Raw genomic sequence first — 23,281 nt, forward strand, 5'->3', positions numbered from 1 at the left:
AATGTCATCAGAAGCCTGCATAAACATTGGACTTAGATTCACATAAATTATTTCTGTCCTAAGGTGCTCTCTGCCAGAATTTAGTAAAAACAACACTTTGAGTAAATAGAATTGGCGTATAAATGTAAGAATATTAATCCAACAAAATGATCATAGAAAAATATAATCAAAAGTACACATTTGTAAATCTTGCAATGATGTGAGAGGTTTATCTTGTGCCTCTGAGTTTTTATTGAACATTTCCATAGAGTTCCTTTAAGCTGATGCTGCCAAAGTGCTTTGAATTATCAGTTGCTTTGTGGAATTGTAAAGTCGTTGAGTTTCATTAAAATGCTTAGGATTTATTTTAATAATCATATGTGTGATTAGTGCCTGTTTAGTGCTGGATCGACAAATTCATTTTAAGAGTAAACATTGGGACAATGAAATATAATGCTAGATATGATTGCTGCTGTCAGCAAAAACATTCTTATTTTATTAAAAATCACCAACAAATGCTATGAACAGAAGATACAGTTTCTATTTATAGATATTTTCAACACTACAATATTATGGTATCTGCATACCACAGGACTACATCTAGCAGAGTTTTCATTTTGCCTAGGGTATGTACATACACAAAGAGGTACAGAGCCCCCCCTTTTTTTATATGTGCACATGTCTTTTTAAGCATAGCTCCCCCCAAAGTCCTATTTGGATATTTGCTCTAATATAATAGTGCTCACACCGTCAGGCTTGAGTATTTATAAGTGGATGAAGATCTCCTGAAAATAATGATAATTTAGCTATTGGCAATAATAACATTATAACATTCTCAGTGATCCATTTTGGCTTTAAGTACTTATTAAATAATATTTATTCCTAAATTATGAACTTATAAAATTAAATGAGATTGCAACATGCAATAAAAACACATTTCTCTCTAAACTCCAATTGACTCCATTCCTCACAGATACCTCTCCTTGTGTTCATTCTGCTTTTACTGTTTTCTACTCTCTGTGAGCTCTCAGCTCTTCTCTCTGATGTGTTGATACGCTTTCCCCCAAAGCCACTCTCTTTATCTACCTTCCCTACCCACTCGTCCCCTTCTTGTTATTCTCTCATTCCCTACTGATATGGGAATAATAGGATCCCAAGGCTGTCCTTACAGTATAATTAAAGTATGAATTTCCAGGAGTTGGAAATTGCAGACCATTTTTATTATGCCTCTATAATAAAGCCAGGTAACACTGAGAGAATTAAAATGGCTTTTTCCTAGTAGATAACTTGGTAAAGATCTTTTCCCCTTGGTTCTATTGTTTTAAGAGACTGGGAGCTGAAAATGGGAATAGGTTCACCATTTCTTTTTCTGAAAACACCTCTATCTTTTACATGATATATATCCCCCTAGATCCTGGGAATATGTTGTAAACTTGTAACAGATGGTGATGAAGCTTCACATTTTTATACAATATATTTTTTTGAGATTCTGCATCTACTGTATGTATCTTCCAGGGAAAATGACCTTGAATGAATGAAGTCATAGTCTGAAGGAAAAACACCCCACAGATAGACCAGCATAGAAATGATGAGTCAATTGGGTTTTGTTTTGTTCCCTTTGGTAAGATGAAATAATTTCAGATGAAAAACAGAATGTTGAAATATAGGAACCAAAGGTCATCTTAACACTGGAGGTGCATCTGTTAATTGTTCCAGGAAAACCAGTTAGCCATATTCTATATTGAACAGAAACACACAGAAGATGGGATATCACTGTTTGCAAGTAGGAATGCTATTTGCTTCACTTGGGTAATGTTGGGGGCTTACCAAAAATTGTTCTGGCACAACATCTACCAGCATGAATGTTAGGAGGGTTCTAACACTGTGAGTGCTGATATTTTATGAATGTTTTATCACTGGCTGGAAAACAAGAAGTTAGCAATTGAATCAACAACATGTCAGACAGACAAAATATTAAAAAAAGAGAACATTAGTGGGAATTACTGATGTCCCTATTGTAAAAACAAACTGAAGTTAATAAGAAACTTGATCCTCTTAACCGATTAACAAAAGTCAAGTTTTAATTGCATGGCTTCCCAGACAAATCAAGTGGCGCTGTTAACTTGAGCATTGGTTGTTTAGAGGGTACGCTAATGGGGGAAATTACTACATATTCAGTTACCCACCTCTTTTTTCGACAGCTTCAATGCATTGCTTTACAAACCGTGGAACTGTGGAATTTTCACGTTCACACACTGTGTGCAGATGAGAGCCAAAAATTTGATCTGCAAAAGAAACAAAGATGAGCTTCATTAAAATCCAAGATTGCGTTGTTCTTTAATTTGATTCTGTTTCCATACCCACTGCATGCTGAAATCTGTGTCTTGCATAGGAATCGATTTTTTGCTTTAATTCCAAAGGGTCTATTGCAGAGATACAAAGACCATAACTCCCTCCTTCATGGAACAAGACTGGCCCCAGAGAAAGAAAACTAACACTCTGCCATCGATTAGGCAGGGATGACAGAGTAAGTTATAGTCTCTCTGGGCATAACTTTGTTGTTTATAAAATAATGACAAGGAATTAAGAAAACTTCTACAAAATAATTAATCTTAATGATTTGGTGTCTTGACTGTTTTAGAAGAAATTTATCAATGATCACCAAAATTATAATTTTATCAGTATTTTGAAAGATTCGTTCTGTAGGTCAATGATATTTGAAGACGCAAGTTCCAGGAGATTTACTTTGAAGCGAATTTCTTAACATCTCTCCTGCCTTGAATGCCCTTCCTCTTCTCTAATCTAAGTATCCCCTTTCCTTTCTAGCTCAACTCCGACCACACTTTCTCCACAAATTCTTTTCTTCCTATCTCAGCTTTGTGTTTCCTTTGACATAGGTTCTTTGGAATACCATTTCTTCCGGATGTTAATAGGCAATTTAGGGGCGGGAGGGGGGAGAAGCCTGTGATCAAAATGGTTTAGCAATGTTGGATTAAACAAAGTTAAACAAGTTTCTTTCATGTGTATTTGCAGCCTGTGATATGCCAACGTGCCCTGGGAATCTCCACAGGGGGCTGGAGGACGCGCTATTTCCCCAACTTATTTGAGTAAGCTCCTTTTGTTTCAAAGGGCATCTCTCCAGACTGATGCTTCTGAGAACACACTCTGAAACCCTAGCCTAGTCTTCTCATTTGGAGCATGATTTATGCTACCTTGCATCGTGTATTTACATTTATAATATACGGAATGTATTTTCTCAAAGCAGATTCTGAGTGTTTACATCACCTATGAGTTCATATAGTCACCAGTGCTCAGCTCAGATTCTGGCCACAGAATTCGCTCATAGATATTTTTCATTGTAGTAAAATATACATAATGTAAAATTCCCCCCGTAACCATTTTTACATGTACAGTTCAGTGGCATTAAGCACACGTACATTCTTGTGTAATCATCACCACCATCCATTTCCAGGTTTTTTTTTAAACAGTATAGATGATTATTACTCATAACGAAACAAATATTTAGTAGGTTCAAGGGCTTCCTACCTTGCTCAAAATGAACTCCAATTCCCTACTGCAGCTTCCAAGCCAATACGTGACCTGCCCTCCCACCCATTAATTGATTTCATTTGTGTCCTTTCTCCTCTCTCTCCCTCATCACTTGCCTGCAGCCACTCTGTCCACATTGCTGATGTTTGTCCATGCCAAGCAAAGTTCTGCCTCAGGGACTTTGTACTTATTATGACCCCTGCATGAAACTCCATTGCATTAGGGGTTTTTTGTAGCCTTTCCTACCCACTTTTTTTTTCACTGCCTCACTGCAATAGGATCTTGCCATGATACTTCCCTGTTTTACTTTCCTTAGAGCACTTACCTCCACCTGGCATATTAGATTGATGTGTTTATGGGTTAGTTGTTTCTCCTACTTAGAATGCAAAACCCAGAAAAGTAAAGACTATACCTATTTATTTATTTCTTTTCTTTTCTTTTCTTTCTTTCTTTCTTTCTTTCTTTCTTTCTTTCTTTCTTTCTCTTTTGGCACATGCATAAGTGGGGGAGGGGCAAAGGGATAGGGAGAGAGAGAATCTCACCCAGCATGGAGCCCCAAGAGGGCTCTATCTCACAACTGTGAAATCATGAAATCAAGAGTTGGACATTTTACCAACTGAGCCACCCAGACATGCCTAGATTACATCTATTTCCTTTCTTACTGGGTCTCTAGTGACTAGACAACGTTTGGCATATACTAGAAGTTCAACAAACATTTATTAAATGATGGACTGCAAGACATTGTCTTAATCAGCAGTGGAGGTCGTTGATACATTTCAAAAAAATCTTTGTAGTAGAAGTGGGGAGGAAAATAAAACACAGCATAACAGAATGGTAAGTGAAATATTACAAAGGGGTAGTCAAAATGAAATGTGGTGAGACTTCATGGAAGGCATGATTTTCACCCATTACTTAGAAAAGGTGATGGCTTAAATTAAGAACAACCCAGCAAGGAGGGAAGTAACTACATCTAAAGTGACAATATAATATATTTCAATATGAAAATGCACAATTTTCACCCAAGAGACAGAAACATGATACGCCCAAAAATATCAACATAGTGTAGACAAGTTGGAAATAATCATGGGTATTTGCTTTGAATACTCGGTCAATAGCAAAGGTTTGTTCAAAAACAGTAAGCTACTACCATAAGACAAAATGACATAAAATACTATTTAAGAAAAATAACCCAAAACTTCCAATGGAATAATTTAAGTTGGCTAGAGATTATAGTCAAGAAGAATTGCTACAAAATCCAAAACCCTCTAATGGAAATTATGATTCAAATCTATTTCACAAATATTTATTGAGCATGTGGCGGGACATCAGGGCAACCTCAGTGCCCATGAAAGACTTACCAGAGAAGAACTTAATCCTTAAGTAAAAGGAAGACTTACTTGAAGAGGTAAGAGTGGGGATAAAAGGCCATTGAGGGAAGATGGAAGAAAGGTATACAAACACATCAGTGATGGGAACAATGACAGGAAGAATGAGATGTGCTGAGGGAAATATTCACTCTTTCTTAGAGAAATTTTGATGTATTAAGCTTTAAAAGAAGATGAATATGGTGTTATGAAGTCTTAAATATTAAGTCAGGTAGGTTAAATTATTTGACTTGTGCAGATACCAATGATTTCTTATACATACACTATTCTTTCACCAACTTCTTTCTTGTTTTTAGATCCATTCATAAGACAGAGCCTGAAAATGTTCCCTATTGGCTTCTGCCTTCCTTGCAACTCTTGGTGGTTAGAGAGTTCTGATCAGCAAAATGTAAGGGGAAATGACTTGGGAAACTACAAGAGATTTTTTTTTTTGTCAGATAAAAGGAGAGGGGTGTATTAAGGCACTTTTTCTTTTTCCTTCCTGCTTTGAACATCACGGTGCAATCATGTGATGCTTGGAGGCACTGAAGCAATCTTATCACCACGAGGCAACAAGCTGTAGACAAAGGCTAACAGGATTTTTAAAAAGGTTACAAAAAACCTGAGACTTCAATGACATTGTTGATGTTCTAAACCTAGAACATTTTTTCTAGACTTCTTATTATGTGATGTAATATAAGTCATTTTAAACTGGGGATTCTATCTCCTACAGCCAAAACATTCATGACCAAATGGAGGCACTTGTTGTGAAGAAGACTGAACACAAGGAGATCAGCTAAGAGGCTAATGTGATTGCCTAGGAAGGTGTTATGAAGACCAGAATGAGGATAGAAGTGTGGTGAATTTAATCATTGTTCACAATTCTTCTCTTCTCTGAATTAGATTTATACGTTCACCTCTTTTGCCATGTGACTGTGTGGTAAAACTCACTAGAGTGGAGAATACTGACTTGTGCCGTTTCACTGATGTTGGGCTTGGCTATAGACTTGCTTTGGACAATGCAGGGTGAGTAAAAATGACTGTGTGTCAGTTCCAGATGGAGGCCTTAAGAGGCATTACACATTTCTACTCACCTGCCTGTTTTTCTGCTATTGCCAAGACAAAAGCTTCCCTGGGTAGCTGTTGCCCTTTCAGTCTGGCCTCCAGAATTAATACATAAGGCACAGATCTGCGGCCAATGCTCAGTTGGGAGATAAGTCTAGTCAGACCTGCAGCTTAGGGTAGAGCTGTCCAGTCAAGTTTGCCCCAGGCTACTTGACCCACAGACATATCAAAAATAAATGCTTCTGGTTGTTTGTCACTGAGATTTTGTGTTTCTTTGTTATGCAGCAATAGCTTACTGATAAAGATGATACCAGGAGTCCAGGTTGTTGGTAACTTAAGCTATGCTATGAGAATGAAAGCAAAGAGAATTGACAGGACATGGAAATTGAAATGGAGGAGCAAATAAATAGGGGGAAAATTCTGAATTTGTTAGGAATGTGGAATTATGCATCAGTTTAGATTGCACCTTAAGGAGGAGTCTCAAAGGAAATTTCTCATTTCTCTCACCTTAATTTTTAAAAAAAAAGTTTTTTTTTTTATTTTTGAGAGAGAGGAGCGCAGGGGAAGGGCAGAGAGACAGACCCACAGAATCTGAAGCAGGCTCCAGGCTCCCAGCTGTCAGCACAGAGCCCGACGCGGGGCTCGAACTCACGGACCGTGAGATCATGACCTGATCCAAAGTCTAATGCTTAACCGACTGAGCCACCCAGACGCCCCTCCCCTTAAATTAACTCATTATACTTTACCTAATGTTATGGCACTGTTTACTCTGTATTCTCTCCAGATCAATTCCATTCTATCAAATTCAAATCAGCGACTATTTCATGAGCACCTGTCATTTGCTGGATATTGTGAAGAATACAAAATCTGATTCATCCACTTGGTGACTGTTTATCACATGCCCACTATAGGCCGGGCACTGTGCTCCAGCTCCATCACTGTGCAGTGATGCCTGAAGCACAATCTCCTACAGTCTGGGGTGGTGGTGGTGGACAGTGCTCACAAACATTTTCAATATCATGTGATTGGTGCTATTGCAAGGGTGTGTAGTAATAACAGTGAGGCTTTGTCGAACACTTACACTAAGCCAGGCATGGTTCAAAGCACTTTATATATTCTAACCTTATTAAATCTTTACACTAGTCGTCAACCCTTTGGTGGTAGATACTATTAACCTTATTTTATGGGAGAGGAAACAGAGGCCCCCAAATATTGTGTCTTATGTCCATAGTAACAACACATCAGGCTCTAAGGAAAGACGAAAGGTAAGAACTGACCGAAGAAAATGAAGCCAAGGGGTGATTTTTGTAGGATTTGTTAACTGGATGCAGAAGGTGAGCCATCTCACCAGAGAGAGAGAGAGGATTTCCAAGTTTCTTGCTTGATTAAAGGAGACTGACCTGCAGAACCCCGAGGGTTTGGAGAAGAATAGAGAGACTGGTATTCAGGAGTTGGGATAAGCATTTCAGATGCAGAAGAATAATGACGGGAGACAAAAGTGAAAAGTTCTCATTGGATTTTGGTAACTCAGAGGCTACTGGTGACCATGAGAGAAATGGCTTTAGTAGAAGAAGGGAGTTGAAAAGCAGATGGTTGCAGACAAGGTTTGAAGAGAAGGCGAGGAAGTGAAAACAACAAATGGACTTCTGCTGTCAGCGTAGTGTTGGCAATTCATTAATTATTAGGGAAGATGGGACCTGGGAAGGATTTTGAGCTAGGGTGGATAAGAGAAAATTTCAACTCCAGGGTGTTTTTGATTGCCATGGTGTGCTGGAGGGGATGAGGTGCGCTACTGGCTACTTTGGATTGTTCGAAAGTGGGAGGTGGGGGAGGTGCATCACCGCCACTTGCTGGGTGGTCCCAGCAAGTGCAGGCAACCCCTGACTGAAAAACTGTCCCTCCTGATTGCTGATAGTGTCCTGGTGAGAAAAGAGCCTAGATATGATGAACTGAATTAGACAGAAGGGAGATGTTTGCTTTTACTAGTTACCAGAAAAGCCAAAAATTGTCTTCTTAACTCTAGCCTCTCTTTCAACTGGCTATACTCATCCAAGAAGATATGTCTTTGGAATAGAAGAACTTAGCATCCATGGTAAAGCTGCTTAAATGAAAGGTTGTCATAGAACCCAAGCCATGCCAGTGAGATTCTCCTTCAAAAGAAGGAGTGGAATTAGAAGTGGAATACTACAGACTGAGGTAGAGAGTTCCAGGGATTTGAATAGTAAGACTGCCTAGATTTAGACACGGGGTGCCAGGGGCAGCTATTTGGGGAGATGGACATGTGCAATGGGTTAGTGGGTCCAGGAACTAATTCGCAGAGAGAGGCAAATGAAGCAGACACACCTTAGCTTCTCACTTTCTGTTGCCTAACTCCAGAGATCATATATCCTTTCCATGGGGTGCCATGACGTAACCTTGGTTTTGACAATAACTCCCATTTTATTTGAATACTTTTGAGTAAACTTCTGCTTACTGAAACCAAATAAACTTAACTAGAACATGAACATAGCATTGGCCAGAAGGTTTCAGGAGAGGGCTTACACTCACAATACAAAGGGTCAGTCTCGGCTAAATAGATCAATGAGATCCACTCTTACAGATGGCACTGGTTAGGAACAGTATCGTGGATGTCTATTGGTTTTATAGGTGCCGGAACTATTCTCTTATTCTCTGGTAAGATCACTCTGGTTTTCCTTTGGGTATGATCCCTTTCTCATATTAGTTACCATTTGGCTTAAGTGGTACTGACTCCACCACCTGTAGCTCCAGGGATGAACATGCATTTCATCTCTCTGACCATAGCAATTGGTTCAGACATGAACACATGGCCCAAATGGATCTGGTGGAGCAAATCCTAAGGCTTTTTCTATTGCTACTGGGAGAAAGAAGCCTTATTTCTACAGGAGTTGATAAACTACTGGGACATGAGTCTGAGCTTCCAGAAGTTGTGTTGCCACCTTCTGGGAAGACATACTAGAGAATTAAGCCAACAGAGTGGAAAGAAGCTGAATAAGGGAGAAAGTAAAGATTTGATAGCATTTGCGCTCCTAGATCCAATCATGCCTGGAGCTATCCCTTGGACTTTTCAATTAAGTAGTTCAATAAATTCCATTCTTACTTTTGTAGTTTGGACAAGTTTCTACCAATTGGAGTAAAAAGAATCTTGACTGCAACATTAGCCTTCAACATGAAATGATAGATCATATAACTTAGAGGAGATGATGATACACATAAAATGACATTGCAAAGTAAAAAGTGTTACCTAAAGAAAATAAATCATAGAGATTTAGCTAAAATGTCAATGCCAAATTTAAGGGCTGTTGTAGGCTCTCCATCCCTCTGTAAATTTGATACAGTCCAGAGTTTGATACACCAAGGAGGACCATTGAATTACAGGAATGTGTTTGAACCACATCTTAAAATGGTGAAAGGAAAGGGGAAGGGAGAGAGAGAGAGAGAGTATTCTGTTTTCTCGGTAAACATTAATGAACTAGCTTTGTCCCCTAAACTTCCATGCCTGTTGTCCTGGCATAACATTAAGGCTTCTTTCTGTTTTCCCCTTCTTTATGGTATTCCCAAAAAGGGTACAGTACAGAACCCCGAGGTCCCGACTCCCTACCTACATTCCCATCTGTGGGCTCACTAGCAATCCTTTCTTCCTCTCTTAACAACTTTTTGTATTTAGGAAACACCTCTTGCTAAGGGATGCCAATATTTTTGGAATGCTCCACAAATGTCTATGGCCTTGGCTGGTGTGATCATTATGTCTTCCTTCTACTGCTTCAGCACTTATACCTGGGGTGGCAGGCAACACATTGGTTGGAGAAAATCCATTTTCAGCAATTTTTCCTTGAAAGCATCTTTTGGTGAGAAAAACAAATAGACCTTCCACATGACTGCACTTATAAATCATGTTGTTTACATAATGAATTAGAGTTTAACTAGGGAATGGTGGTTTTCAATCTTTAAGCTCTCAAACTTTTGACCGATTCAGTTAGTTCGTCAGCATAACCAGGTTAAGTCTTCCAGATTACAAATTAGCTTCATTCTGCCTCATCTCTGCTATATATTTTTTGACAAATTATGGAAAGAACACCCAGTAATGGGATCTCTGTCAGTTAGATTCCAAATGAATCAAAACTATGAGGAAAACTACTCAATAGAGGCAGTTAAATGTTCAAATAATGTGACGGTGTTATCATCATTTACCCAGGGAGACAGTCTCCACATGCTTTTCAAAATGATTATTCTGCTTTCAGGACACAGGGCTGTTGCAGCTAGTCTAGTAAATTTTAAAAAGGAAAAACAAAGCACCTAAAACTACACATACATGAAGAACATAGAAGGGAACAGAAAACAGTAACAGACTGAACGGCTTAGACCCCCACCCCCCACCTCAAATCAGACAACTATTTTGGTTGTGAGGTATATTTGTTAAGGGTTTTGGCTGCAATTTAAAAAACCCACCGAGGCTCTCTTAAGCAAAGAATGTATTCAAATGATATTGAGGAATGAGAGTGGGAGGAAACTAAAAAAAATTACTAGGAACTCAAAGTAACTTATTAATTACTCAAAGAAATTACTGGAGGTTGGAGAATGAGTCTTGGAGAGGTTTCAAACCCAAGGTCCACAGGAGATTCATGAAATAAGAAACAGAAAATACAGCAATCTTGAGGGCTGGGTCAGGATGCTGTTTACATGACCATCCTCCCCCCTCCCCCAACATGGTCATAATGACCTATATTCATCAATTGCTCAAGGTGGGAAGTTCTTAGAGAGGATACCCAATTTGTTGAGATTATGTTAAAAAATGGGGTTAGGATAGGAAAAAAGAACATAGTCCTAGTGGCTTCCATAGTAGGTAGGATGCACTTGAAATATTCCTCACCCCACCCCATGAATGCTACACACATGGGAACCTCATTTCCCAATTGGCTGCTAGGCTGCTATACTGGAGGGGCAGTGGATACTGAAGGGCAAAAGTAATATTCTCAACATGGGTAGTTTCAGCAATTTAACTGAATTCATCCTTTGATTTTAAACTACAAGTAACATTTGGTTTTCTTTTTGAGAGTAGGTTTCTAGACCAAATCTTTCAGATTACTTATCAAAGAATCCTGTTTCTACTTTTATCTTTTTATATTTTCTCCACTTTCAACCTTATTACTTTTCCTTCTTCTCCTTTAAAATACTTGCCATATGAGCCCCGTCATATAACTCTACCACAAATTTACTGATAATTTTTGGAGAAATGGGTGATTTGAGTAAGTACTATAATTTACAGATGGCTTATCTCTTTGAACTAAGATGTTGAAAAATATGTTTAATGCTAAAACACTACCAAATTTCATCTATATTAAATGCTTTAGAAGGTACTGTGTTATTTTCCAATGCCTCGGGGCTTTGATTAAAAATATAAGCTCCTGTTTTTTGATACACAGATAACAAAAATTAGGCAGATTCTCTGTTGAATCTCTCTTATACACTGGAAGGGAAGTAAATTTCTCTCATTGCCTTGTTTACTTGTGATTTTTTTTCTCATAAGAGACAAATACAGGGAAAAAAGCATACTTTTTTAACTTTTAAGTAGTTTGGAATTCTAAATAAATAGAAATTCTAAATATATACACTTTTGTGTATAGTTTTACCCCACATGTTTATTCATCCTTGTGCAGCTCATTAAGCTAACATAATAATGACAATGTCTACTCTGAAAAGACTGGCCTCAAGAGATTTGCCCAGACTATAGAGAAGATATCCCCAAACAAGGGTAGGCTTGTCTGCAGCCTCCAATCAAAGTTGGACAGTTGGATGCAGGAATAGCATCCTTTGACAAAAGCAGCTCAAAGGTGAAGTTCACGGACAGGCCCACTGTCATCCAAATAGCATGGTGGAGCTCTTCTCCAGCTGCTTCTATTTTTTTTTTCTCTTTCTTCCATTTTCAGCCTTCCAGTAGTCCCCATCTTGCATGACTTCATATTCAGCCCCAAACAATGCTTCTAAGAAGTAGCCTTTTGCCTCTTCTTATAAGCTCCTAAACTCTCATGGAAATAAGTCTCAACTCAGTTTTGGTCCAAGTAATGCAGTGGGCATTTTGGTGAGTTCACCAGCCAGGAAGAACTTTGTATCTTCAACAAGGAGTTTATTAACTCAAATGGAACAATGAGCAGTGAGTTTTCAATATTTGTCCAGTCTAAGCACCTGAATATATATTCTTAATGTATATATAAATACATTAATATATAATACATGTATGATAGTATTGAATGGTGATAGGTGCTATGAGAAAATAAAGTAAGGCAGGGAGATAGCTACAAGGAGGCACTGTCAGCAAAGACATTTCTGAGGCAGTGGCATTGAGCAAAGGTCAAAAGAAGTGAAGGTGTGCACATGCCAATACGTGAGGAGAGCCTTCAGAAGAGCAGCAAATGTATAAGGCTATGGAGTAAGCAGGGTGCAGTAGGGGAGCAGCATGAAAGCCTATGTGCCTAGAGTGAGGTTACAAACAGGAAGTATGGTTGCAGATGAAACTGAAAAGGTAGCCTGGGGGCCAAAGCAGGTAGAACCCAGTAGGTCACAGGAAGGTCATCAGATATTTTAAGTATGGTTTTATTCTAAGTAGTTGGCAATTATTGAGCATAGGGGTGACATGAAGTGACTTATGTTTTTAAATGATCCTTCATTTGCTGTATGGATACTATATTAAAAAGAGTCAAGAAAAGAAGCAGAGGATACTTAGGGGGTTGGTGATATATTCCAGGGAGAGACAATGGTGCTTAGAGAAGGCTGGTAACAATGGGAGTGACTAAATGCAGTTGACTTTAGAACATATTTTAAGTTGAGATTTGCTGATCAAAGCAGGAGACTAGAAGTGAGGGTGACTCCAGCTGGCAAATGGTAGTGGTATTTTCTGAGATGGACAACATGCCAGAACCAAGGAATCAAGGGTTGTTCTAGATAAATGTGAGATGTTAACCAGACATCCCAGGACATGACAAATAGACATCTGAACATGCAAGGATAGAATCTTGAGAGTCTGGAGCATCAGGCTGAAGTTTAAGTTTAGAAAACTTATAGAGAGATCTTAAAGCCACAGGACTGGAATATTCCAGCCCTGGAATATTTGAATAACACCCTGTAGTCTGAGAAGAATGCAGAAAGAAGAGAAGTCTAAGAACCTAACATAGGATAGCCCAATGTTGTGAGAGGCTGGTGAGAGGAGCAGACTTATCACAGAAGCACCCATGGACAGAAGAGTTTCCACCAGAAGGAGCATGAAATTGTAAACAAACAGTAATTATAAAGTCACCGAAAGATTTTGTGTCCTGTTTCTTTCATTTCTACTTTTTTTTCCAGGCCACAACTACCCTGGAAGTAAAATTGAGTAAGATGGTTGTTAGTCAACCAGCTGTAACTCACAGTCCAGCTGAAAGACACTAAAATAATCAAATAATGAAATTACAGTTTGAGGATAAAGAGAGGAAAGGATTAATTCAGAATGAGGAAGACAGGAATGGCTTCATGGAGTTGGTAACTTTGAGCTGGAAGAGTAAAAATGAATATGTTTACTAGGTAAAGGAAGCTGGAAAAAATATTCAAGGTGAAGGAAACTATATACACAGAACAAGATAAATATAATTTCTTCCCTTTGTATTTCTATTGCATTCTATTACATTCTCTTCTGGTTGCCAAATGAGTACATAAATGAAAGAATGAATGAATAAGAAAAAACAATGTATGCAAAAGAATATGTTTTCCATCTAAAAACTGTGCCATGATCAGTTGAGTTGGAGGGAAATATATTTCGGTTTAGTCTGCTTTAGTGCAATTTGGATGATTAACATGACTAAATTTTGTACAGCAATGACTGATTATTTACATTTTGAATTGATGGTATTTTCTGATTTTCATTTGCCTATCTTCATTTCATTGGAATTACAGAGGGGACTAGCAAAAGAAGAAGGGGGTAAAATTCAAAGACATCAAGTTTTGCCACCTTTTCCCATATTTATGCACAGTTTATATTCTTAAAATAAGAAACTGTCCATGAAATTCAATTGCTCAATCACATAACTTATTGTAATTATTCTGAACTTAAAACTTTTATCAGTTAGATTGTCTACTTACTTCATATAGTAGGGACTTTATTCATATCTTCCTCAACTTACCATGGGACTATGTCATGATAAACCCATTATAAGCTGAAAATATCATAAAATGAAAATGCATTTACACTTCTAACCTACTGAGCATCATTGCTTAGCTCAGACTACCTTAACCATGCTCAGAACGCTTACATTAGCTTCGAGTTGGGCAAAATCACTCAACACCAAGCCTATTTTATAATAAAGTGTTGAATGTCTCGTGTTTGATCATATATGGTAATTAAAGTGAAAAAACAGAATGGTTGTATGGGTGCAGAATGGTTGTAAGTGTATGGGCTCTTGGCCTTCATAATCCCGTGGCTCCCTGTGAGCTGTGGCTCTCTGCCACTGCCCAGTATCATGAGGATCTTGTAGTCCATTATCACTAGCCCAAGGGAAAAAAAAATCACAATTCAAAATTTGAAGCACAAGCTCTACTGAATGCATATCACTTCTGCACCGTCAGAAAGTTGAAAATCTTAAGTTGAACCATTGTGGGTTTTTAAATTTTTTTTTAATGTTTATTTATTTTTGACAGAGAGAGAGAGAGAGAGAGAGAGAGAGAGACAACATGAGCGGGGGAGAGGCAGAGAGAGAGGGAGACAGAATCTGAAACAGGCTCCAGGCTCTGAGCTGCCAGCACAGAGCCTCATGCGGGGCTCGAACTCACAGACAGTGAGATCATGACCTGAGCTAAAGTCGGATGCTCAACCGGCTGAGCCATCCAGACCCCCCTTAAGTTGAACCATTGTAAGTCAGGGATCATGTGTATTCTGAAATCAGTACATTTATTTCTGTTTGAGTGACAAGTCTGGGGAGAAAATTTGATACTTAAAATTTAGTCAGATAATTGATTGAATTTATTTTAAAGGATTTAATTTACCTTTCAGCCCAACAAATATGGACTGAAGCTGGAAATATCATTCAGTGACTGATACAAGTTGAAAGATTCTTTTATGGTAGAGAAGGTGTGGCAATTTTGACTCACTGTGAATTAAAGTCAAATGTGGGAAGAACACTGTACTTTTCCTAATATCAGCGTAGGTTTGTTAGAATCCCAGGTGGTAAGACTTCAATTTATTTGCATGAATGCATAGTTCAATAAGAAAAGATTCAAATTTAGTTGGAGTGAAACTGCTTAATGATTTCAAATATTACTTGTAATATATTAATATAACAGGTTTGAATATCTATAATGGAGTCTCTTTCATTTGGGTCTTAAGGGTGTTCTCACAGCTACTAATGCTGAGTGCTAGGTACACGCTCAAGTACCTAAGAGGAAAGCACTTTAGGTTAAAAGCACTTTCTCTTCTCAGCCTCGGGTTAAAAGCTATTTCAGGATTCTGTTAAAGGCATTCTTTGGTCCTCAGCCTCAGCTTAAAAGCAGCTTTGATGAAAAGTGCTTTGAGGCAGGTAAAGGATTTTATAATAAACCATATTAAGAGCCAGGGAATCATGTGGTTCTGTGGCAATGTTGGCTAGCTCTGTGGAGGTGTGGTGTAAGTTCTGTGCAAGTCTGCCTGTTCCCCGTGGACTGCTCTGAACACTGTGGTCCTCTGGTTATTCTATGCAAAGAAATTGAAAACCATTTCCAGGAATGTAATTGGAGAGAAGGGGTTATGAGCCTAAATTAGTAGGCCATGATGCACATGTTTCCAAAACATTTTGTCTCTTTTGGGCTTCCAGTCAAATACAGTGTGTTTCTCTTTTTTAGCCCTTACTTTATTGTTTTTTTTTCAGCCCTTACTTTAGAAAGTGACTATGCAATAACACTTCTAAAACACCTTATCCTGTCCTGAAGCTGTCCACAGATTTGAAAAAATAGGTATCTCATTGTGATGCACTTTGTAGACTGCACATTTTCTTTTTGTTGCATACTCTTTATTTATATTACTTTTCCGGCTAGCTGGACCTTCCTCTGCAGGGAAGGAGTGTCCATAAAGGTGGAATGGAGTATCTCAGTCTGCCTACTGAATCGGCAAAACCCAGATGACCAAATTAAAGTATCGATATTGTAGGTACCAAAAGACAGTGACTTAAGAGAAATTTTGACTTTGTGGGGGTCATTGGGAGTTCTGAGAGATGACACAATTTTGCATGCATCCCAGCTAAGTCCTGGGGAGTAGATGTGACTTCTATTGAGGAAAGGACCTCACACGGAATGGAAAGAAGCCATTTTCTCACTTTATAAGATTTTAGCCTAAGGGCTGTTGCTTCAGGTCCTAAAACATCAGGGAAAACGCACAGGTGGCTGAGAAGAGCAGTCTCCTCATTTGCTCTGGAGACAGAGTGAATCTAAAAATGCATGGGAACCAGAAGGTTAGGACTACTGTTTGACATGTAGAAGGTTTTGTAGATTTGCCAGCTCTTGGACGATACTGAAGCAGTGAGGCTTCCATCTCTCAGAAGATACTGGCTGCATGGCTGTGGTGAGGTGCCTTCCTTGGATAGTTTGTAAGGTAATGGGGTATCAAATGCAATATACTCTAGGTGCTTCCAGAAATAGCCAAGGAGACCTTGGAGAGAGATAAAGCCCAAGTTGCTATGGTTATACAGGTGGGAGTCACGAATTATGATATTTGTGCTTTAATATCTGTGTTATTTCATTCATATCCACAGGCTGCTGGGGCATGACCCAATGTGGTTATATAGGAATTAAGTAAAATTAGATGAAAACCATTAATGTCATAATATATCCATTCATTGATCTTCTAAAGTGGGGACAAATTTGCAGCGTATGGAAATACTTTTTTTGATGTAGAATATTTCTTTCTTAGCAGTGCTAGAGTGTCTAACTTTGGTGTTTTTTTTAAATGTTATTTATTTTGAGAGAGAGAGCATAAGTGGGAGAGGGGCAGGGAGAGAGGGAGAGAGAGAATCCCAAGCAGGCTCTGCACTTGACACAGGGCTCGATCTCACAAATCTCGAGATCATGATGTGAGCCAAAATCAAGAGTCGGTCGCTTAACTGACTGAGACATCCAGGTGCTTCTAGAGTGTTTAACTTTGAAGGAAGGAATCGCATCTTACACATCTTTCTGGGCCCAGTATCAGCCCATTGTTTTCCACATGAAAGGTCCTCAATAAATGTATGCCAAATAAATAAAAATGAATCATGGCTACTAAGTAAATAATAAAGTTTCCTATAAAATACAGATTCCTTACTCTGGCAATGCACAAAATACCTGCCACAGATGCTTCTCATCCAACCCGCTGCATTTCATACAAGCCACCATTCCAATGCTTTCCTACAATTGTGCACTTGAATGTCTCACCCAGCTCTCCACATGTCCAAATACTCTAAGACTCAGTTTAAAGACCACAGAATAAAGGAAACATTAATCTTTCTCACGCTTTTCCCATTTGTAATTTCCCCAAATCCATGACCTGACTGTCCCTAAAGCATTCGACACTTGATATATTATGCCATATTTGTTGTGCCTTTATCTCCCTTACTCATTTCTTGGGAAACTCTTCTTTACATATCTTTGTATCCTCTTAGGACATTGTGATTTAAAGAATATACGAGTAGGTGATATAAATAATAATCAAAGCATGAAGAAATATCAGCGTAGGTTCACCTGGGTGCCTCAGTTGGTTAAGCGTACAACTTCGTTCAGGTCATGATCTCACAGTTTGTGGGTTTGAGCCCCACGTCAGGCTCTGTGCTGACAGTTCAGAGCCTGGAGCCTGCTTCAGATTCTGTGTCTCTCGTCTCTCTGCCCCTCACCTGCTCACGTTCTCTCTTTCTCTCTCTCTCTGTCTCTCTCTCTCAAAAATAAACATTAAAAATTTTTTTAAAAATCAGCATAGTTGTTCTTCATCCTTGTTACTGGATAGTGCATGTCAAGCTACAAGCACAATGTGAGACACAGAGAATGCTCAAAAAGTTAGCTTTATTAATGTAATGCCACAAAACTCTCACCCTAATTTGTCTGTTTCGCAATTTTCAGAATACCTGCTCTACAATCAGGAGAAGAAGTGCTCACAATATGCCATACCATAGAAAGAGTAGAATTAGGAGTAGAGGAGCAATACGCTATGCTAATTGCTCTTTGTGTAGTATCAATAGTCATAGGAGATATTATCCGGAGAGTATTCGGACAGAAAATTTTATTACCTTGTCCAAACCCTCAAAGCAAGTAATAGCAGAGCCAAGACTAGACTTCAAATCTACTTCAAAATTCAGTGATCTTTATGGTTTAATGACTGCAATACATTGTTTCCCTGAGTAAAACAGAATACATATAGCTCTTTCAAATAGTGGCGAAGAGCTTGTCACCACCACCTTATCACTTCACACCATATGTATCCACACCCAATGAAGAAAATGCTCTTTCATATACTTCATTATTTCAAGCATTCTTTATATATTTAGACATATATAAAACTAAGTACAGTTTTGTGCTCAAGTATCTCTTTTTCCCAAGAATGAGCTGCATTTCTTATTAGATATTCCTGGAGTCTAGGATTCTAGGCTGGTGATAATGGGGGCAACAGGCTGGGAACCTTCTCTAGCAGAGGTTGCTTCGACCACTTCTAGTCTCCAGATGGTATGCCAAATCGATTAGCACAGACTCCTTCTAGCAGATCTCAGATGAGTGTCTATGATCCAGCTCAGTACGTGAGAGTGATGCTCAATACACGTATCCGTGCCAGCCTCTCAGACTCTTGACTGAGAGAATTGCATCTGGGAGACAAAAGTTTCCTTTGGGCTTTTGGTAGTGTTCATACTATACTAACTAATTGTAGGAACAGATGGCTTTGGGTTATCACAGGGAAGTGCTTCCCACTAAAACTTTCCTCGAAAGTACTTAACACCATCTCCAAAATTCCTCAGATACAATGAGTGTCCCATATCCCCAACTTTCTTTGGATAGGATATTTATGCCCCCATTTTTGGTACTGGACAAGGATTGTGGTCCCTGTTTTCCCTACTATCCACCTCCTACTCATCAGTCCTTTCTGAAGCCACAGATCCCTGGCCAGGGCTTCTGCTTCCTATTCCGTCCTCCATGCTATAGTATGAGACAGGCATGTCTACTAACGTAGTGCCTACTATGTGGCGCTGAACTGTCACATTTGGAATACTTATATTCCTCTACTGCATAGCCACTACTGAAATACCTTCTCCATATTCCTGAGGCCTCTTGAGTTGAACATAACTTCAGACACAGATGTGATTGCCTCTCCTTGTGTGTGATTAACAGTGTATTTCTAATCAATATTCCTTTTCTTCAAGATGATTCATTCATACTATAAATATGTGATCTTTCTGGTTAAAGGTCATGCACGCAAGTGTGTACATGAATAAAGGAAACTTATGATAGGGGATTTGAGATATCTGACATCATCGGGAATTCTGGTTTTGATGAAAAGAGGGCCTAACCTTGCTTTTTTTCTCCCTAAAATGTTTGACTTCTCCAACCGGTAATTATGTAAACATATTTATAGCCAAAACAGGCTCTCACTTCCTTTTTTGACATATTAATTGCTTCTAAAAACATTAAGTGAGGTCCTGTCAAATTCTTTACATAATATTGAATGTTCTCCTATGCTAATTAATTTTTTTAAGATTGAAATTGTCACATGCTCAAGGCCCCACTGAATTTGAAATGTGAAATCACAAAAGAGGTAAACACAGTATTTTACTGTTCAGGAGATGAAATGTATGAGGCAGTACAAATGATGATAAAGTCCGGGGGAGGGACAGCCTTTCTGAAATCTAGATTTTTGGAATCTCAAGATATAAAGATATCCTCAAGATATCATTTTCAGCCCATCTGCTTTCTTAGTTCTCAGCCTCTCGTTGCATGATAGATTCCTTCACTGTGAGGTTAACTGAGGCCAGCCCTTTTCCGCCTCCATCTTTGCCTTTCCTCCTATGAGTCTGAGTTCCAAGTTCAAAGGGACAAGTTAGGAGTGATATATTCAAGTTAATGACCCTCACATGTGTTTAACTTGGATGACATCTCCTCTAAAATCTCCCTCCTGTCTAATATGGGTAGATAAGAAAATCATTAAAAAATTGGAGCTCAACAAGTGTTGAAAGAGCATGAAAATTTCTCTCTTTTGCTCTTACATTTCTAACAGAACTGGATTATGAAAATGTCAGTCCTTATAGCAGCCTCTTAGATGGCTAGCCACACAAGTTCTCCGTCACAACACGAAGCATGATTCAATGGCCATATGTAACTCAGAAAGGCACCAAATTGGGTAATTTTAAGATTTAGTAATTTAGATTAAGTACACAGCTTATAATCTGGGGCAAAATTTGAGCAATAAACATATAACACACTTTCTTATAAAAATTCCCCATATATATGTGTGATTTATTTTGTTTTACTATCTATGAGGGCATCCTTTGCATTTTATTTTACTATCTATCAGGGCATCTTTTGTATTTTGATTGTCTTGCACGGCCGAATGTATGCATCGTCAGTGTTATTGTGAAATAAAATTCTTATTCCACAAATTGTTATTAGCAATTTTGTCACCTTATGTGACACTTTATGTCACTATTTATGTCAATTCATTAGCAATTAGGTATTTGTCACACGTTTGGGATGGGCTAACTGGGCACAATGTTTCAGTTTTTTTTTTTTTCCTTTTAAAAATAAATATGTGAAATAGGTACATAATATGTGGTTTTATGTATCTTCAACAAGCCCCAACTTAATCTTATTATTATAGATTGATGTTTTCTATCAGTTAGCTATATGAAATGGCTCTAACATTTTTAATGGGATATCAAAGGTAAAATGCTCAAAACAATTGAAAATGAAATGGAGTTAGGTCCTAGTGTTAAATAGTAAGGACACTGAACTCTTGGAAAAATATGAGTTGAAGAAGGCATGTATAAACAGATATTTCTTTCTTACAAACTTCTTAAAGTTTCTCTGAATTCTTTTCTTTACTGGGCTTTTCCCCTAAGCTACTATTAAATCGTGAAAGTGCATTTTCATAAAACCTTTTTATATAAGTGTTGCTGATTGGAGGAGGGGAGAAAAGTTTCCTCATTTCTCTTTTGTGTTCTTTTTCTTTTTTTTTTTTTTCTCCTGTGTGAGAAGAAAGTGTTCAGATCATCTTTTTGAATAATGAAAACAATAATAACTGCTCCCAGGAGAATAAGAAAGCAAAGAAGAGGCTTTGTTTGACTTATCTGTGATAAGGCACTTTGGAGCTTCGGTTTGTGTGAGTTGAAGAATGAGATGTACACAACACTCCAACCCTTCTATTATGACAGTTTATGCTTCCTCTACAGCTTATTTAACTCAGATGCCTGGGAAATAGACACAATTACCACCTTATGGAATGCTACTTAACTTTAAATGTTCCCTCCAGAATAGAAACCCACGTCATCAAAATTTATCTGTTTCTCAGGAATTATTTCTTCGGAAGGCTTCTGCATATGCCTGTGCAATTTTAAAATTTAACCCAAGGTTGCTCAGAAATAACTGTGATATAAAAAGAAAGAAAAAATTCCCACACTAAGGGAGTGTGTTCACAAGAGCTCCTATGAAAGAGCTGTGTCCTATGCCCATGTACACTATAATCATTCACTCTTTCAGCTGTTATCAATTTAAAACCAATGAAACTCCCACACTGAGTCCATTTGAGCAGTCAATTTTCATATCTCGAGGCATCTGTAGTTATTCTGAATTGGCTGCAAAAGCAGAACTAACAAGTTAAGCTCTAACCATAAGTCGACATCAGGCTGGTAAACCATACATCAAACACAGACAGTTAGTCAATACTCCAGTATGAAAAACCAACCAGCACTTTAAAGAAAAGCAACATATTCATAATATGTTTGGCAGTCTGGTTTGCATTGCTTCCTTGATGGCTGTGCATTTAACTTTCCAGTCAACAGGGAGTTCCTCGTACTGGCAAAGCAACATGTTTGAAGGAAAACGGGTCGGTCTTCTGATTTGTGGGTAATATTTCTAAATGAGAATAAAGAGGGCTGAAGAATGTGGCTTTTGTGAATAAGAATCTAGAGAGTGTCTTAATAGTTGCTTTTTATAAGAAAACCCTTTCAACCATATGTTCTGGATCTTTGCACACAGTCCCTACTTCAAATATTATGTCATTGTCAGGCCATGTGTCTCAATTTTGTGTTTGGAAAATATGGTTGCTTGAAATACCTCTTTCTCTCCCACGAGTGACTCCATGACAGGATTGTTGCCTCCCATAGAGAGAAGAAGACAATGAAGAAGGAGTATTCAAACAAGATCAAGGCAGTCATCACTTCGATCAAATCATTTCCAAATTTCTGGGGCTGGGGGCCTTGGGCGAGGGGGAGTGGAGGGTGTTTATGACATATAGCTGCCTATTCCCAGAACTCTTTTATGTACTTTTATTTTATCTTCAAAAAGAAAGGACATATTAAAGGGAAATATCTAAGGAGGAACAATGCTACATAAAGTTTATGTTTTCAGATCTGTTGCCCCAGAAAATGCTTTGATAAAACACACTTACAGCAATACAGTCAATTTCAAAGAAAAGTTGGGAGACATACCTCTCCATATTGCAATTTGACTAACACTGACAGACCACCAATTACAATTATCCAAATTCTGATATGGTCTCTTGTCTCCTTCCCATAACGAAAAATAGAAAATGCTGGAATAGCACTTTTGCAACACTGGGTTATTTTTCTGATGACTGAATTTTATAGAGGATGGTTACATTTTAATGTTGCTAATCAGGTAGGGTAACAAGTCAAGAGTGAAAGTTCTATATTGAACAAAATTTACCATCCCCCAATAACATGATACATTTTTTTCTTTCTCTTGGGAATTTGTAGAATATTGTTGATTTATAATAGACACGAATTTGAGAGGAAAGATTTGCAGGCCCAACTGTCAGTGATACTAAAGGAAATAAAAGGGCACTATCTTAATCTTAGGATATGTCAAAGTGAGTTGTTGATATGAATATTTCCTGTGCTTGTAACAGTCCACACATCTGCCGAATGTGGACCCCGATAAGGAGATACTGGTTGTGAGAGCTCTGATAGATTCTATCCTTAGAGACACATTCAACGCACACATAATGTGGACTCAAATCCCCATTGTACCATGAGTGAAGAGTGGGACCTCCTTTCTCAAGCACCATGGAAAATTCAATTCATCTCCCTGCCTGGGAAGCATTTATTCACACGTTTGTTCAAATTATC

The 23,281-nt window shown here is 38.3% G+C and overlaps 1 protein-coding gene across 1 annotated transcript in view; it reads right to left on the reverse strand.

The window, feature by feature from the left end:
- The window catches only part of LOC125911419 (rho GTPase-activating protein 15-like), a 259,727-nt gene that overhangs the window by 226,098 nt on the left and 10,348 nt on the right, over positions 1 to 23,281 (reverse strand). Inside the window, exon 3 of the mRNA XM_049615271.1 lies at positions 2,166 to 2,264. Within this exon, the coding sequence (XP_049471228.1) occupies positions 2,166 to 2,264 (99 nt within the window). The remainder of the gene's footprint in view (positions 1 to 2,165; positions 2,265 to 23,281) is intronic.

The sequence above is a fragment of the Panthera uncia genome (assembly GCF_023721935.1).
Source record: "Panthera uncia isolate 11264 chromosome C1 unlocalized genomic scaffold, Puncia_PCG_1.0 HiC_scaffold_3, whole genome shotgun sequence".
Lineage (NCBI taxonomy): Eukaryota > Metazoa > Chordata > Mammalia > Carnivora > Felidae > Panthera > Panthera uncia.